Source organism: Amblyomma maculatum, chromosome 4 (assembly GCF_055883805.1).
Source record: "Amblyomma maculatum isolate TAMU_Amacu chromosome 4, ASM5588380v1, whole genome shotgun sequence".
NCBI lineage: Eukaryota > Metazoa > Arthropoda > Arachnida > Ixodida > Ixodidae > Amblyomma > Amblyomma maculatum.
The window spans coordinates 67614666-67632040 of NC_139347.1; the positions used below are offsets into that span (position 1 = coordinate 67614666).

At 41.5% G+C, this 17375-nt stretch overlaps 1 protein-coding gene across 1 annotated transcript in view; it reads left to right on the forward strand.

Moving 5' to 3' along the window:
- Positions 1-13470, forward strand: part of LOC146191294 (lysosomal alpha-glucosidase-like) — a 73721-nt gene extending 60251 nt beyond the window's left edge. The window contains exons 14-23 of the mRNA XM_084600306.1: positions 1278-1477; positions 1955-2088; positions 2689-2840; positions 5642-5790; positions 7708-7792; positions 8761-8945; positions 9660-9748; positions 9844-9893; positions 11264-11413; positions 12709-13470. Of these exons, the coding sequence (XP_084456432.1) occupies positions 1278-1477; positions 1955-2088; positions 2689-2840; positions 5642-5790; positions 7708-7792; positions 8761-8945; positions 9660-9748; positions 9844-9893; positions 11264-11413; positions 12709-12771 (1257 nt within the window). The 3' untranslated portion in view covers positions 12772-13470. The remainder of the gene's footprint in view (positions 1-1277; positions 1478-1954; positions 2089-2688; positions 2841-5641; positions 5791-7707; positions 7793-8760; positions 8946-9659; positions 9749-9843; positions 9894-11263; positions 11414-12708) is intronic.
- The last annotated feature ends 3905 nt before the right edge of the window (positions 13471-17375 follow it).

The following is a 17375-nucleotide window of genomic DNA, read 5'->3' on the forward strand; positions in this document are numbered from 1 at the left end:
AGACGAAGAGCAAGGCTCCCGTGAATTGTGTGATGTCAGTGCACGTTAAAGAACACCAGATGGTCGAAATTTTCAAAATCTTCCACTACGGCGTCTCTCATAGCCTTGAGTCGCTTTGAGACGTTAAACACCACAAACCAAACTAAGCTGAACCAAAACGTTTAGATGTTGTGCTGATGGTCATTTTCAAAACTGTAAGTTGTCACAGCAAAGAGTGCGATAGTACGTTTTGGCCGTGTGAATATTTTGTAAAATAGAAATTATAACCTTAAGTTGGTTGCATCCAAATACGCTCTGTGGACAGTAAGGCGACAGCTTTCTGGTATGACCCAATGAAGCGAAAAAATTTCACAAAAATATGAAAGAAGATCGGAAGGGTAGGGGAGGTAACCTCTTCACTCATGATTGCTTAGGTCCCACCTCTCACTGCTACATAGTCAGGTAAAAGGTGGCAAACTTCCGAACTGGACGTCAGTGTAAACCATTCAGACAATGAGAGGGAAGGCTATGGCGATAATTCAAAAAGGTGCGGAGCGAAATCAGTTGGGGTGCTAAAAGCCTCGAACTGCATGTGGCGCTATGTCATGTGGAGAAAGAAAAGGAACCAAGGCACGCAAGAAAACTTTGCAATCTCATCTAGGCATTTGGCTTTTGGTTTCAGCCACTTAATGCAGCTTCACTCAATATTCTCATGTGCCGGTGGTGCTTCTTCAGCACAACACCTAGCCCACAAGAGAAGGCTACTGCTCCTGAATCCCAAGACAAAACAACTATTATGGACGTAAGCTTGCCGGTGCCCGTTACGCAATAGTATTGAGGACAAATAGAATTGAGGCACACTTTTCTGGAAGCTTGATAATAGGCAGAGTAAGAATTGTTCTATCTTAAGCTGCTACATTTCTTTTATGGAATATATACTGCACCTTCAGCAAAGAACATGAGCAAAAACGATGTTAATTTTGATACAAAGAAGGAAATAAACAAAAAGCAAGCAGCGTGAGAAAACAGACCAACGTAGTTCGAGAATAATAACGTACCATGCCCTGTGGATGAAATAAACAGTTCCTTATTGCTAGCCACGTCAGAGAACGGCCACTCAGAACACTAGCGTCAAAGCTAAAGTGAGTGGCATTGCGTGTGCCTCGCAGAATTTAGCCGCTAAGCAACTCTGGTAATGTTGGCAGACGCGTCTTTTGTTGTTGTTGTTTTTTTGGACACAGTTTTGCACCAAATACTCAAGCCTTCAGGCGCATAGTGCTTGTGTGCACAATCCGCAGGACATGAACGAGCCGTCTAACTTCTATAATGGCCACAAGCACGGATGCCCGCCCAGACAGAGAGCTGAGCAGCCGCCGTACGTGCCAGGACGCGACCCGCTCTCCATTCACACGCTGTGCATGAGCGACCAGCACTATATCTCGACGCACTACAACGTGCACAGCGTCTACTCCCAGCTGGAGGCCAGAGCCACTTACCGGTGAGTTGACCACCGAACATGACGTTCTTTTGAGGTGTTGGTTTTGTTGTTTCAAAACAATGGCACGTTTTCACAACGGATAATCGCCATGACAAGACGTTTACTACACGTTGCTGCTTTCAAGAAATTAAATACAGATACCAGTGCATTAAAAAAAATCGATTCAGTGACAGAGGTGGTAGTGTGCGGGTCTCTCTCACTCAGTGAAGTCGACGATGCCGACCAGTGAGGGCTCAACCATGTTTTAAGCATGGGGATTGTTAGCAGTTGGCTGGCAAGCAATATTTTTACAAACAATTCTTGAACCCAGCTGTTACCCCATTTATACACTTTTCTACCCTTCTCTTTTTCGTCGGTCCTACTATGGACAGCTGTTCATTTGTTCCTGGTAGTAGCGCGTATGGCGGTGAGGCAAGTATATGGTAGTGTCTCGCTTCATATAGATAATCTTGCTTAAGTTGTTACTTGATTTTTCAGAGCCTTGGCTGAGATCCGCCAGAAGCGCCCGTTCATAATTTCCCGGTCCACCTCTGCGGGCCAGGGCGTCTGGTCGGGTCACTGGTCCGGTGACATCCTGTCTAGCTGGGAAGACCTCAGGCTCAGCATCCCTAGTACGTATAGGCTATTTCCTTCTGCCCAATAGTACGTTCGAACAAGTCGTGGCGTCAGCTTTACTCCGTCGCTACTCTTGCAACGGTTGTCCTATAATACAGAAAACGAGTAGCCTATTAATACACGTAATATTACCGCTATTTATCATGTTTCATGGACGAAACACCGTGTCAACGTTTTGTGCTAATAAACTGTATACTCTGCAATGCAGATTCCCGTCTGAATTTGAACTCAGGTTGCGAGCATTACAAGGTGAAAATGTAAAGCTCTCTTGTGAGAATGTGAATGCCAAAGGGTTCAGAGGCAGTGATGGGATCGCACCCGTCAACCTACCACTTTCGCAATCATCAATGTTCCACTGTTGTGGCCTACGTAATGGGAGCAGCAGAGTCAATGTGATGTTCACCAGAATTCCTGCGCAAAAATACGTTCAGTCCTCTCGCCTTTACCGGGCGCTTCCCGTTGCATTTGCACCGAATGACTCATTCATTAGACATGTTGAAGGTTATGGAGCTAGAAATAAGAAAATGAAAGCTTATAAACGCAATAGTCTGTCTTCGCAGTAACACACTCAACATCTTTGTTTTTATTTTTCACAGATGTCCTCAATTTTGGTTTGTACGGCATTCCCCTTGCCGGTGCTGACATTTGTGGCTTCAGGGACAACACTACAGTAGAACTGTGCGCCCGATGGCAGGTTGTTGGAGCGTTCTATCCATTTTCAAGGAACCACAACAACCTCAACAGCAAGGTATGCTTGTGCTCATTCTCAGTTTCTCCAGAATTTCCTCTCTAGTTTCTAATGATATGGCGCTGCCCGTTAGCGTTAGTTTAGTATTGCCAAGATATAAAAAAATCAGCTGGTTTTTGGAAAGATTGTCGCTGGCGCTATATAGTTCGTACGCGCGTCATCCCTTCAAGGCATCACACTAATACCTACCTTTCTATACTCGCTAATTATACTACCTGTCTATACTCGCTAACTATACAGCTATCTATGCTCGCTAACTATACCGCTACCTATACTCGCGGACGGCATTTTTTGGATTTGCAGTGAATGGTAGTCTGGAAAGGGAAAGAGAGAGGCCTTACTCCCTATCGCGCGGAGGGTTTTCGGAGTAGGGGTGCAGTGTCCGGTGTGTTGAAAGCGTGAGTTGGAGAGACGGTGCAGGATCGGTAATGCTGACGTAGCCCATTCTTAGGAATGGTTAGAAACATATCCTATTAGCCACAGTGCTAACGTACTGGATTAAACCTTAGCTGAGATGTTCGCTCTTCTCATCACTGCCCAATTATGATGGCCGTATCACATTTCAGAGAATCCCACGTATTTCGATTTTTAAAGGCATTATAAATATTAGTTATGACATATAACTATCCCTTTCTTACTGCCTGGATAATAACAGCAGTAAAATTCCGGAATACATCAAACTATATTCTGCATTCTGCCGTAATACTATGAAAATTCTTTCAGCGCTCCCTACAAAACGGTGAGCTCCCAGATGACTAGAAATTAAGTAAAAGGATTTCACTGCACAAATCAGGTGGCAAACGTATTTCGTTCAACTGTCGACCAATATCATTAACCAGTATTTCTTATGAGATAATGGGACACATCATCTTGTCTCAACTAGCGGATTTTCTTGAGTCATCGTCTTTTCTGAACTGTACAAAAAAAATAATTTTAAAGACTATTTCTATAAATATTACAGGCAACATTACATTACATTACATTACACAGTAAACATTACAGGCAATATTAACGTCATACTTCATCGTGGCAATGAGGCTGACTGCATTTATTTAGACTTCTGTAAACCATTTGCCACTATGGCGCGCAACTTACTTCTTTACAAGCTCAGTAAAGTAAATACTGACCATAATGTATTAGGCTGGATCTAGGGCTTTACGTCAAACCAGCTGCAGTCTGTACAAGCAAATAGCTTTAACTTGTAATCGATTCCTGTGATCTCCGGCGTCCTACAAGGTTCTGCCATTGGTTCTTTGCTGTTCCTTGTGTAGAACAAAAGCTTGTCTAACAGCGTAAAATCTTCAGTACAATCCTTTCAGGAAAAATGTGCTACTTACTGCGAAATAAAAAAAAAAGATATGACGTTTTATTACTGCAGAAAGGCCCTAACAAACACTAGCTCTAACTTGTACTCGCAATGACAAATGACGCTTAACGCTATTAAATTCTAAGTAAAACGCTTTTCGCGCCGCCAAAAATTCAGGTCCCGTTGTTTACACTATTATTTCTTCCTTGCTGACGCCTGTGAAATCTTACAAATATCTAAGCGCCATTATAACATCAAATCTAACTTGGAACGCACACGTCAGCTCCATCATAGTTTCTGCTAACCGCATGCTTAGATACCTTAACCGGATTTTTACTTAGGGCCGGCCCCTGTTAAGCCTCTTCTGTACAAGTTGTTTGTCTGCCTAAATCTAGAATACGCTAACACTGTATGAAACCGTCTCACTTACACGCTTATTGACGTCCTTTCAGTGTGGAGAACAGCACAGCGCGTTTTACTGTGCGTAACTATGATCATTCGTCCAGCGTTACAGAAATAATAAAATAGTTTTTTATTAACCCCACTTGCTCTGAGCAGAGAAGTATCACGCCTGTGTCTATTTTTAAAACTTTAAAGCTTGTATTTCACTCGTAAGGATCAATTGATCACAACACCAATATTTGTTTCATCTCGCTTTGATCCCTCACATAAAATTGGAGTTCCTGCTTGCTGCACAACATCCTGCACAAATTCTTTCATTCCAAAAACATCGTCAGAGTGGCACCACCTATCACCCAGTATTGTAACTGCAAATGACGCTGCTGAGTTTTGTTATTATTATATTACGATACACCATAACATCAACTAGTTCAGTTCGTTTTGAATATTTTTAATTTAATTAGTTTCATTCTGCCATCGTAATTAGTTGCGTATTATATGCTTCTACGAACCGTGGCATTCTAGTACATACTCTTAGTGGTTACCTGCAACCTTTCTCAATTATTTCTGCGAATTTATTCGTTTTGGTGTTCGTATTCTATTTTATTATTTTTTTCGCGTTCTTTACCGATGTATTGAGCTTTTCTTCGTCGCAACTATGTATATATTGTTTTGTTGGCACTGTGTGTATGAGTTACCCGGGTTTTCTTTTTTTTTTCAACTTTTTATATTTATTTACCACTGCCCTCTGCAACACCTTCGGTCCATTTAGTTATACGAAATAAATAAATACTATTCATTACAGTGATCTTAGCTGCATCCATGGCTACTGCGGGAAAGGGATTCGTCAGTTTCAATGTATTTCTGAGGATTCTTGGCTTTTCTTTTTGTGTCAGTGATAGGGCATAGAAATATGTCAGCGGAGGAGAGATGAGATCGGCTGGCCACTTCTGCAAGGTAACTTGTGCGGAAGAGCGGGTCCGGAACCTTATTGATTTGTTACGTACTTATGCTTATGCCTATCTTACTACACTGGCAAATATGACTGCCAGGAAGCACTTGTTCAAACCTCACTGCATGAAAATGGATACCGCAGGACCAAGACCCGTACACTATGGGAGCCGAAGTCGTGGACGCTGCCAGGTCTGCTCTGACCATCCGCTACGCTCTGCTGCCCTACCTTTACACGCTTTTCTTCAGGAGCCACGTATACGGCGAAACAGTGGCCAGGGCACTCTTCTTTGAGTGGGTACACAGTTTTGCGTTTTTGCTGTGGATGGATGCAGCTTTCGCACCTAAGAATGGGTGCGCTTACGTCAGTGCAGTTTGAATCGCGTGGCGACTTAGGTTTTTTACACTCATCCAGTTTACCGATAGACAAAAGAGCGCCATTTATTTGTCCTGAACTCTTGTTGAAATACGAAATTCACGCTTAATTTTATCACACTTGCTGTACACAAATTTAGCGCATAGTATATAGCACATTACACGTTGGTAGCAAAGGTATGAAACTATCTGGGGCCTCCTACTACATGCTTAGTGGTTTTAGTAGAATATATGCAATTAGCAGAATGGCGATTACTGAAGTAATGCCAGAGAACGAAGAAGATGTTGCATTCCAAATAATTAAATGCATAACTTACGCAAAAATTGAACTACGCGGAAAGCATACATTTAAGCATGTTTACGAAATGCATATGAAATTCTGGATCTCAATAAATTCAGAATATGTGGCAGAAGAGGTGCGCTACAATTCTACAGTACAGTAACAATAAAAGCTGCTAGGGCAAGGCTATCTAAGAATCTACAGAGGAGTACAATAAAGAAAATGTGGTGCTAAGCATGACTTAAAGTGGGCATCCCAACTGAACGAGGAATTGATTTTTCAAAACAAGATGAAATGGCTGAAGTAACTCAGTAGGCTTGAATTCAGGAAGTATATCATATAGTAACAATATTCCGGCAAACAAAACATTGAACTTTCTGTCTTTATTGCGTATCCTAAAAAAAAAGATTGAGGCATTCAGCGAGCTAGTATTATTCATGTGGGGAAATAACTGATGCTGAAGCCATCAACATTATTTGTTGCTGAATGAGATAGAACATAGTGGGTGTGAATTTATAACTGAATAGATGCTGAATCGGGAATATATTTAGGATAATGCACAGTGTCGCAGAAAAAGAGCGAAATCGACTGGATCTTGCAATTCGGAGCTCTTAGATTTGAAGGCGCTGGTGGTGGCCCAATTGCGTAGAATACATTTTACCCCATGATGAAAAGCCACAAAGAAGTGGCTGTGAATATGGCCAGAGTACAATGATAGAATTATATGTGGTTAAAAGTGATATCGCGCTTCGATAATAATATGATTACTAAATAAACGTTTTTAAAGAAGATATCGCGCATCAGCGTGAAATCTCAGATGATCGTTAGGGATGAAACCGAGAATGTTAGTGCCGTCGAAAACAGATATGACGTGACAGTTAGGTGATCACGATAAAGGAATAGTAATTGCGATTTGACGCGGTTGACACATTAGAAATGTTTTTTTTTTGGCATGCCTGATACGCAGCAGGCTATCAAACACCAAGTACTGATTTTGCTGAAGTCAGTGCAATGTTTACGCACAGACAAGGAGTCGTTTTGTTAGACTAAAACATCAAAGCATAATCCGCCTACAAAATAGAGTTAGAATAATGAAACACACCTGGTAAATTCTTAATATACACGACAATGGTCCTAAAATAAATGTCACAGGAAAACTTCGGCCATGAAGTCTGTGTCTTTAAACAGTATACTCTTTCCAACTCTTGTTTTCCTCATCTTGGCAATAATTCTTCTCGAAATGAGCGGACGAACGGACAATTCTCGAGTTTTTAACATAGTATCCCTTCTAAAAAGGTTTTCACTTCCTTCTCGTTGTGTTCTTAAGCCTTCAATGGCTTTCTTGAAATAAAAGTTCAGCCTTTACTATTACTTGCAGTCCATGCTTTGCTATCAGACATGATAGGCATCTTAGCAAAACTAGATAATATTTGACCGTCCTTACTTTCACTACAGCATACGTAATATTTGCCGAATTACTCAGTGAGTTGATGGAAGCGCGGAAAGAAGTAGTGTTTTTTTTTTTTTTAATTTTGCGCATCCTTGAACACGTTCAGATTTCCGGAGGACCCCAACACGTACGACATTGACGAGCAGTTCATGTGGGGATCGGCACTACTGTTTTCCCCGGCTCTGTACGAGGTGAGTGAAGCCAGATTACTGTTTTAAGGCGCAAAAAAACTTAGCCTTAGATAGACGTAAGAAAAACGTCACTAAAGATCATACAATGGGAGGCGTTAAATATATATTACCTGTGCTGTTTGCAAGTTTCACTTTGTCACTGATCGTCTTGTCAATGCATCTCAGAATGTGATGCCGCCCTGAGCTTTAGGATGGTGAAAAATTTTGTAGGTTGGAGGCTCGGTGGTGAACATTTTCTAGAAACAGGGCGTCCGTGGATAGTACAGCTTCTGGAGGATGCATGGGGGTGGCAGGAGCGAAGACACATTTTTGCTGGTGCGTGTCCAAAGGGCGAGCACCCAAAGGTTCCAGAGGTAGCCGCTTGACGGGGACACTGTATGTGGAATTTGCGAACAGAGATAAGTTTGACCGCACTGACCCAATTTCGTGTTGCCACAAAGTGCTTAAGATGCAAAGCAACCCGGTGCTTCTCCGCTTCAACACCAAACCCCTTCGAAATCCAGGAATTTTGCTGAATCTTGCATCATTGACCACCTTCATTCCTTATAGCTATATTCCCGGCTCCCGGCGAGAATATATCTGGTTCATCTTTTCAAATACTGGTTACACACACAACGTTCATAATACTCGCAGCGATCACTGGGTAACTCCTCCGGATCCCTCTAGAATTATAACCTTGATTAATCGGCATTCCTACACGACTGCGAACCTCAAACTATTCGTGCAGTGTTGTCTTGGAAAAAGAAATGTTTCATCGCTAAATTTTCACTCCAAGTTTTTTTATCGTGTGGGACTCGGAAAGCTTGCCCGAAATTCTTTGTTTCATCCCGCTCTTTTTTTCTCCTGGGGCCATGACGTCGTTCCGCAAAAAAATATTTTGTCAATACCAATTAGTAAGAACCAATTCACCATGCGGCGAACTGGGTCCAATAAGCAGTTGGCGTCAAGGTGATTGTCTTTATACGTAGGCGCAGAAACAAGTGAAGGCCTACGTCCCGAGTGGCACGTGGTACGACTTTTACAACGGCCAATCATACAAGCAGGATAAAGGTGGTTACCGGAGCTTCCCAGCGCCGCTGAATAAGGCAAGCATACTGGTTCGCGGAGGACATATCGTGCCTATGCAAGAACCGGCAGCCACCACCACGGAAAGGTCAGTGTAAAAAAGAAGTGCCGCTTCTGCCAGAACATGCTTAGCTTCAGGCTTTTGGTAAAGAGATTGGCTCTAAGTGCTTTTGAGAACAATAGAAAAACGAGTATGGCATGGCTCCCAGAACACTTGACGCATATTTTTGCCAGTTTCAGACTCATACTCTCTATAAACGATCCTATAAATAATTAAAACAAAATTACTTTGGCCTTCACTATTTTGCTCGTAAAACCAGTGGCACCAATACATGCAACACGCATGGTATGCAAATATACGCACACATGCACGCACTGTTAAAACGCCTAGTTAAGGCCACATACATTATTTATGCGACAGCTTAAAAGCCCGTTTTCCAGAAAATCAGAGGTCGGCGTCGTCATTGCCGGCGTAGTCCCGAGCGAAAAATGAGAAACACCTCTCAGCTGGTGGCATATTGTAGACAGGTAACATGACCACCCGCCAATTGGTCTTTGGAATGTGTGAACTCACGAAACCACATGGGCGAGGTAGTAGGAGCTGCCAACTCGGGAAAGAGAATCCGGAAGGTGAAACGTACGCGGGAGACATTAGCGTTGTCCCATCATACCCTATAGGTCTGAACTTACGGGCTCCCTGTCTTGCACAGTATTGCTGCAATTTCCTTGTCTTTCAGTTGAAAAAGCTCCATGGAGTGTTAAGGAACCGCACAATGTCTAAAAATGTTTTATTGCATTTCAGTCGCAAGGGGAACATATCGCTCTTAGTGGCATCAGATCCCCGAGGAAAGGCAGAAGGTGGATTGTATTGGGACGATGGAGAATCCTTGGGTAAATGTTTTTTTTTCGAGTACACATATTTGCATATATTTTTGCGCAGTGTGACTTGTAGTTTTGCGTATACGATGGCGTACTTTCCTCTGCAGATACCGTACAGAAGGAAATGTACAGTCTGTACGAATTCACGCTGGCGAAGGTGAGCCGCAGAATGCTATTTCCATGCAGTGATTGGGAATTTTTTGTACGGCATACCTATAATGGGAAGACCTTTCGTGATAAGCTTCCAAATGCAGGGGTCACTTGGGATGTCTGAGCCTCCAACGAAATCTCAGGTACTTAGAGATCAAAAAGCCCCATTGGTTAGTTTTGTGCGGCAAAATCTTCACCTCGGTCGCAATAGTGTTTTTTCGAATTATAGTGTCCTAGTGCAATGTATTTAACCTACAGTGTACTTCCCACGGCTACGATGTCCAAGGCTCCTGATTCACGCCCATCTATGTGCGTGTCCGAGCCCCACACAGACCCACAGCTTGAGAGCCCTGGATGGCTGTGAGATCTTAAAAACTTAGCTTTTTCAGGCCCGACGAAATACACATTTATCTTCCGGCCTGCCACGCCAGCTATTCCTGGCCCGAGTTTTAAAGTTATCTTGAGACTGAGCTGCGCTTTATTTCCGCTCTCATTAAAAAGAGGCAAGCTCTGGGCATCTTTACGTTCAGCTCTACGCTGTTACTTCCTCGGATACTCAACTCTGTGAAGCTGAAAGAGAAAAATGAAAAGGGTTCAACGCTGCTGAACTGAATATGGAGCGAAAGCATTAGATGCGGGTGACCAAGCGTTCTTCTTCTTCTTCGTTGTCTTTGTCATCATCGTCTTCTTTTTCTTCCTCGTCTTCTTCATCGTCGTCTTCTTCTTCATTTTCTTCTTCGTCGTCTTCTCATCCTCGAAGAGCAAGCCACGTACCACGCGATGAGCGGTTAGACCTGGCGTAGTATTGCTTTCGCAATTAAAAAGATATTTCTCGGAGCCGAGCTCCTTCAAACAGGGCAAAGTTTCACGATAAGAACCCACACAAGCACGCCTGAAGAGCTGCACAACTAGCGCGAGAACATGTACTCAGGATTAGGAGACGTTTAAGTATCCATACGAGTTGATGTGACTATAATGCAGTATGAAAAATTGCATTTTGTGGCTAATTGTCTTAATTAGCACTGCTAATTAGTAGTGCCAATTAGTGGTCCTAAGGTCAGCTTACCTTTGCTGTAATTTGATGTGTTGTTGCTCAACGAACGCTCTTAAGTGGTAACGGCGTAGTGCACAAGGATTATGAACGAAAAAAGAGTGGATCGATATCTCGCTCGTAGGGTTTCTCTAATCTGTGATAATTTTTCTGTTAGCAAACTCTCCGCAAGGTTGAATAATTACGTACGGGCCTGCAACGTCATTGGTGTGTTTATCAATCAGGGCATTTCTTTGTTATGATGCCTGGTTCTCGGGCGGTCGTGCTCTCTTACGCTGTTCCGTAATATTAGGTATTAACATTGAAGTAAACTATCTGCGTTACAGGACCTGCTTTCGATTAGTCATGTGAAGAGAGGTTGTCCCGAGAAACTGACACTGGGTGAGGCCATCATATTTGGTGTGGCGGATCGACCAGACTCAGTCTGCATCGTCGGAGGACGGTTACTAGATTTCACCTACATTGCCCCCTTTGAGGTAAGTCAACTCCGATAACTTATCGAATTTAGAAGGATTCACAATTTGATTTCACAAATTATCTACCTGCTTACAATAGTAGAAATCTATGTGCAATAAGTCACCTATTCAAGTCCTCATGATTGAGTGAATGCAAGAGCGTTTAGTCAGCTTGAGTTGTGCAGCGTCATTTTGCTCTGACGTTTGGGCATAAACTGTAGCTATAGTTTACAGATATTTTTAAAGTATGAACTTTTGACGACCGTACTGAGCGAGCTGTGTAGGTGTTGGCGAGGATGAACATTTTCCAGATCAAAAGGACTGCCCCTATGCAGACAAAGGCCCTCGTTTCAGCGCACCTAAGGTTTTTTTTTTTTTTTTTTTTTTTTTTTTTTTTATCAGTTAGGATGAATACGCACCACAAACTAACTGAATAAGGGGGCGGGTGGTGTTGTTGCTCAAACTAATGTAACTGTACGAGCCGCTAGGACATCAAAGAAACACAAAGCACTGTAGTGTAGGGGCCCCTAACACAGTACGGTGCACAGGTTAGTTCTCGTAAGCGTCATAATGTGTCACTATATGCTACCACGTTTTTTATTGCACCTATTTCCACGGATAATTTGCAAGAACTATTTTTCAAAGCGTAGTCACATGGCAGTATTTAAAGGAGCATGGTACCACATTTTATCTATGTATTTTATTTCAAAGGTTGCATTAGATTTTGTATACATGTGCATCATCTCCTGTTGTTCTTTTACAAGCTCTAAATATCTGACGATTGAGTTTTCTCTTGTTGAAATTTGGGTTTGGGCTTTGAAAAACCAAATGGTAGCTGTGAAGTGGAAGGCGTTGTTAGATCCCGTCAATTATCAAAAACCTTCCACAAAATTCTTGATATTCAGTTTTAATTCACTGCACTACAAACCTGTTTCAGAAGCTTTAATGACAATTAATATATCAGCGGTTATATTGCAACTTTTTTCTAGAGCACGTGGCCTTAACACACCTTAAATGTTACAGCCACCATTCGGTTGATGAAACTGATACTGACAGTATTAGATAAAAGAAATGAAAATGTGAATTATTTAGCGTTCAGTTCAAATACCTGGTGATGACGCATTCATTCTAGTGCTTTGTGCATCGTTACAGGTGATAAATCTAAAATTGATGTGTGTAGTCTTTACGGCTTCCGAAACTATAGCACGGCATCCGAATTGGCCCTAAATCTTACTCTGCGAATTCAAATGAACGTCAAGGAACATAAGTGCTGCCTCATTTGTGTTCTTTTATATCCTTTCATTTCTTCTCTTTAGGTTCTGGTTATCAGCAACATAGGTGAACCTATGACCGAAGACTTCGGTATTACCTGGTCGTGACGAACTTATCCGCTGCAAGAAAAAATGTTCCTAAAACTGAGCCTTATGAGTCACAATTTTACATAATTGCTCTTCTTAAATTTGATGCGTGGCTTAAATTTGATGAATGGAAACACGTATGAGAGCATGAAAAGATTGTAAGTTGCACTCCATTCAGTTGTTGCCCCGTTTAATTCTTTTTGTCACGCATTAAAATTTAAGAAACGTAGCAATGAAATACCAACTCACCTTCTTCATCGCCTTGGTGGCTTTTGCCTTCAAATTTTCTGGAAATTTTTAGTAAAGCCTTCCACATAAGGTGTCAACGTTTTTACATTTTAGTTGATTCAGTCACCAATAACATCTAATGCGCAGTAAAAAAAATGCAACCATGCCATTCCTGTCTTGTAAAACTGTGTCATCGGATGATGGAATTCATGAGTGTGTCGAAAAACATCTTAAGCCTATCTTAAGCGTCAAGAAAGTAAGAATATTGTTGTGATTGGTAGTGTGTAATACACTGATTATGTCCTTAGCAGGTGGAGAAATTCTGAACAAATCCCTGCTTCGAAATTTTCACCGAGCTGTTGCACATATGACATCAGGGAACAAATTGTTTAAAAGTGCCAGCTGCATGGATTTCTTTCCAGCATTTCTGAGAAGCGAATTGTACGGTGGTACGAAACCCTGATGTTGAAAGTAATAAAGCAAGGCGAGATGAACTTAGCGACGCACCTGCTTAAGGCTGATGAAAACAGTACAGTTCTCTACATGACGTTTCCAGGTCAGCCATAGCAAACAATACTTATTGTGATATATCGACAGCTTTTACACCGAATTTTTACCATTAATAAAGCCTGATCTATGAAAGAGGCAAACGAATGGTCAATCTGAAATATATATGTGAATGCCATTAAAGTAAGGTTCAGTTGCGTCGAGAACTAAAAGCAGTTTGGAATAGTGAAGTTCAAGAAATTATCGAAACTTCCGTCAACATAGGGCAAGTAATGACCGCACACCAGGACCATTATACTAAAATAAATAGAAGAATGGGGATGCGCGCTTTCGGCGGGCCCTCTTTTTCAAATAATAACAACAGTTTACTCGGGAGCCTTGATCAGTTTAAACTTTTCATATCTGTTGATCAAAATTCCCTACTCTTTTGAATACTTCGTGTAGAAAAAGGGCATGATTAATTTACCCACTTCCAAAACTGGCTCCGAAGGAACTTATATTTCCATCAACTGTAGCCCACGAACTGCTCAAGTTTACTGGTTATCTCCTTGCAGAATGGCAAGACATCTTAGCTACCTTATTTTCTCGGTAGATAAGTTGAGAAAATACTATATGTGTTCGCACCATGAACGGCAGATCCAGCGACGAGGTTTTGATTGTATTAACACAGCTTTCCTTTGCATGAGAATAACCAGGTATCTGGGTTCCGAGCTACGTGATGTGCAGTGATTCCGCTAGATTCATTAGTGAGACGCCGCTTTGGGTACACAGAATTGTTAGTTTGAACTGCAGCTAACCTCTTTTGTGGCAACCCTTATTCTGAGATTCCATTGCCGTCGCCGCTGCCCGGGTTTCCTGGGACGGGGCCCCCCTGGGCCTCCAGACACGAGCTCGACAAGGCACCCTACGAGCCCTCCTTATAGTCCATTCCATGAGGAACTTTCACCATGGTCGAAGCTAGGGTACGTCTCCAGCCAATCGAGAGACTGCATTGAGTATTTTCTTCCGCACCGCGGCTATAACAAACCTAAAGCGTAGAATCAAGAAGCTAAGACAAACTAAGAAATCATATGCAAATCTTGGTTAATTCTTACGTGTAAATTCTCTTACGTCTAATTCCAGTTCATGAATCAGCTGCAGTTTCGTCCCCAGCAAATTAACGGCCTATTTCCTAAACTTGTACGTGTTGTAAAGTGCTTCAGCATATTTTCCTGAAATTTATTACAAGGTTTGTTGGATCCAACAATATCTTTCACCCAGATCAGCATGTATTCCGACATGGTTTACCAACAGTTACCCAACTAGTAAAGACAACTCACGATTATTTACAAGCTCTTAATAACCAGTCTCAAATGGATATACTTTTTCTGTATTTATCAAAAGTCATTGATCGGGTATCACATAACAGATTTTCAAGCTTAATAATGCACCCGGAGATGGACTGGTGACGCTGTGGCTAAGGAAAGCTTTGTCCAATAAGAAGCAATTTGTACAGCCTCGGGACCGTTCTTCCAATTTCGTTCCAGCTTTTTCCGGTGTGCCTCAGGGCACTGTCCTTGCTCCACTCCTTTTTTGCTCTATATAAATAATATCGTTCATGAAGTTAACGTTAAATCAGTCTATTTGCAGCTGTCTGCGTACTTTAATATAATATCAAAAATACTGATGATCAAATCAAACTTAACAATACATTGATGAAAGTTTGGCAGTAGTGTAATGACAGACAGAAGTCAAGCAATTAAAAAAAAACTGCTCCAATGTGTGTTTTAGAAGAAACAAATAGATTATTCTTACTTTCAAACAACACGACCATTCCAAATGAGACCGAGCATCGTCATCATGGAGTAATCACTTTTTCCAACTTGACTTAGAATGTGCATGCCCAAAAAATAACCAGACAAGCAATGCACGACCTGTTTTTCTCAGGAGAACTTTGCAACCCTCAACCTTGGAAACTAAACACCTAGCTTACGTCACACTTATTTGGTCGATTCTGGAATACATAATCTGGTTTCCCCGTAGAAGTAACATATTCACGATCGAAATGGTGCAGAGGAAAGCTGTTCGTCTTCTTTACAACTGTTGCGAACGTACCGACTCACCCGCTGAACTTTTTACAACATGCATGCCTTCATATTGTGCCTAGTCGAGCGAAAGTGCAACTCCAACTACTCTATAACTCATTCAAGCTAAATTATTCAGATTTTATAAAGTTTAAATCTACTCTCCAGACTCAAAAGAATCACCCGAATAGATTAGACGAATTTTTATGTCACGAGAATTCTTTCTTTTACTCCTACTTTCCGCAATATGCACGAGGATGGCATGAATTGCATCCATCTATTACTGCAGAGGCATCCCTTGATAAATTTTAACTTGCTAAAAAGGCATTTCATTGTTTTTCATATTTTTAACAATATGTGGGTCTAGTGTTCAGTGTCCTTTTTTTGCAATGTATTTCAATCCAATGTATTGCCCACTCGTCTACTAAGCCCACTGAGGAGGACATTATGTTGAAATAAAACAAGGATATGAATAACTGGAGAGATAGCCGTGCATTCACAAGTTTGTAGGTACTGAAATTCGCGCAGAATTGTCCAAAGTGACAACCTATTTGTTGTTTGTTTATCAGTTTTCTTCTAGGTTCAGATGGTCTTTATTTTTGAAGTTAGATGCCGACGTGCAAAAAAAGATGTGCTATTTGTGAGCGAATTGTAAGCTCTTTTTGATATTTCTCGCAGCTTTAGATCTGCCTATATTATTCAATAAGCGGAGGCTTATCCACTCCTGTTATATTTCTCTATGCATGCATAATGGCAAGCTAACTTAAATAATTTTATGGACCAACGCTGTGCTATAAAATTTTATGTTAATTGAAGCTCCATGCGACGTCTGTTCGACCGACTTCTGAATAGACAGGCGTTTTTGACTTTCATGCCGGACAAGATGCGTTAGTATCTGCTGCATATCAAACAGTGACCTCTTACTGATTAAAGCTTTCGGCTAGCGAATAAACACGGCAAGGTACCTTGCGTATTGTAGACATAGAAATAATTCTGAAGAAAACTCAGCTAAGACTGTAGAATTGTATGGGCACGTTTGTGATACAGTTGAGCACAGTGAAGGTCAATCCGTGCAGCTGAAACCACTGAGGGACCAATACAAAAAATTATTATTTCGAAAGAAAAAAAAAAGAGAGACCATTCCTTGCTCACTGCTGTAAAGGTATGCTACAACCATATTTTTAATACAGAAATGTCTTTTACAACGCTGTTCTGCTACAGGACAAGCAGTGAAAAAAAAAAAAAGGATATCATTACAAGAACGCAACTTCTCTTGGCATCAGCATCGCTCTCGCTATTTTCTGATCATTTATTATATTTCTCAGCGTAAAAAACTAGCAGACTCAGTCGTAGTGCGCGCGTGCACACATTTTGCCATCCTCAACTTCTAAAGAGAGAAAACCATCGATCCTAATTCGGCACAGTTCGGACGTTGCCCCACGCATTGCGCAAACTGTGCCGGTTATAAGGTCTCCGTATGTAAACGAAGTAATGATAACGAAACTTTGATATATGAACATGTGTTACCATACCTGCAAATGTTTCACAATACACTAGATCCCATGAAATCTACAGCTCTAAGGCGAATGTGCGTTTTCTAAAGTAAACTTTCTTGAAACGTGAGGTTTCCAAACACCTATATGAGCCAAGCGATAATCCTACCTTAATTGCTAGTGTAGTTTCTTAGCCGAACTTTTCCGCTGTTTTTGAAGACTGCTTCCTCAAGCGCAGTAGACTGGCCGAGTGTATCTTCTTTTAGCTTGACGATTTCAGCATTTCTTTATATCTACCCAAGAGCATGCTTACAATCTCGTGTTTAAAAAATTG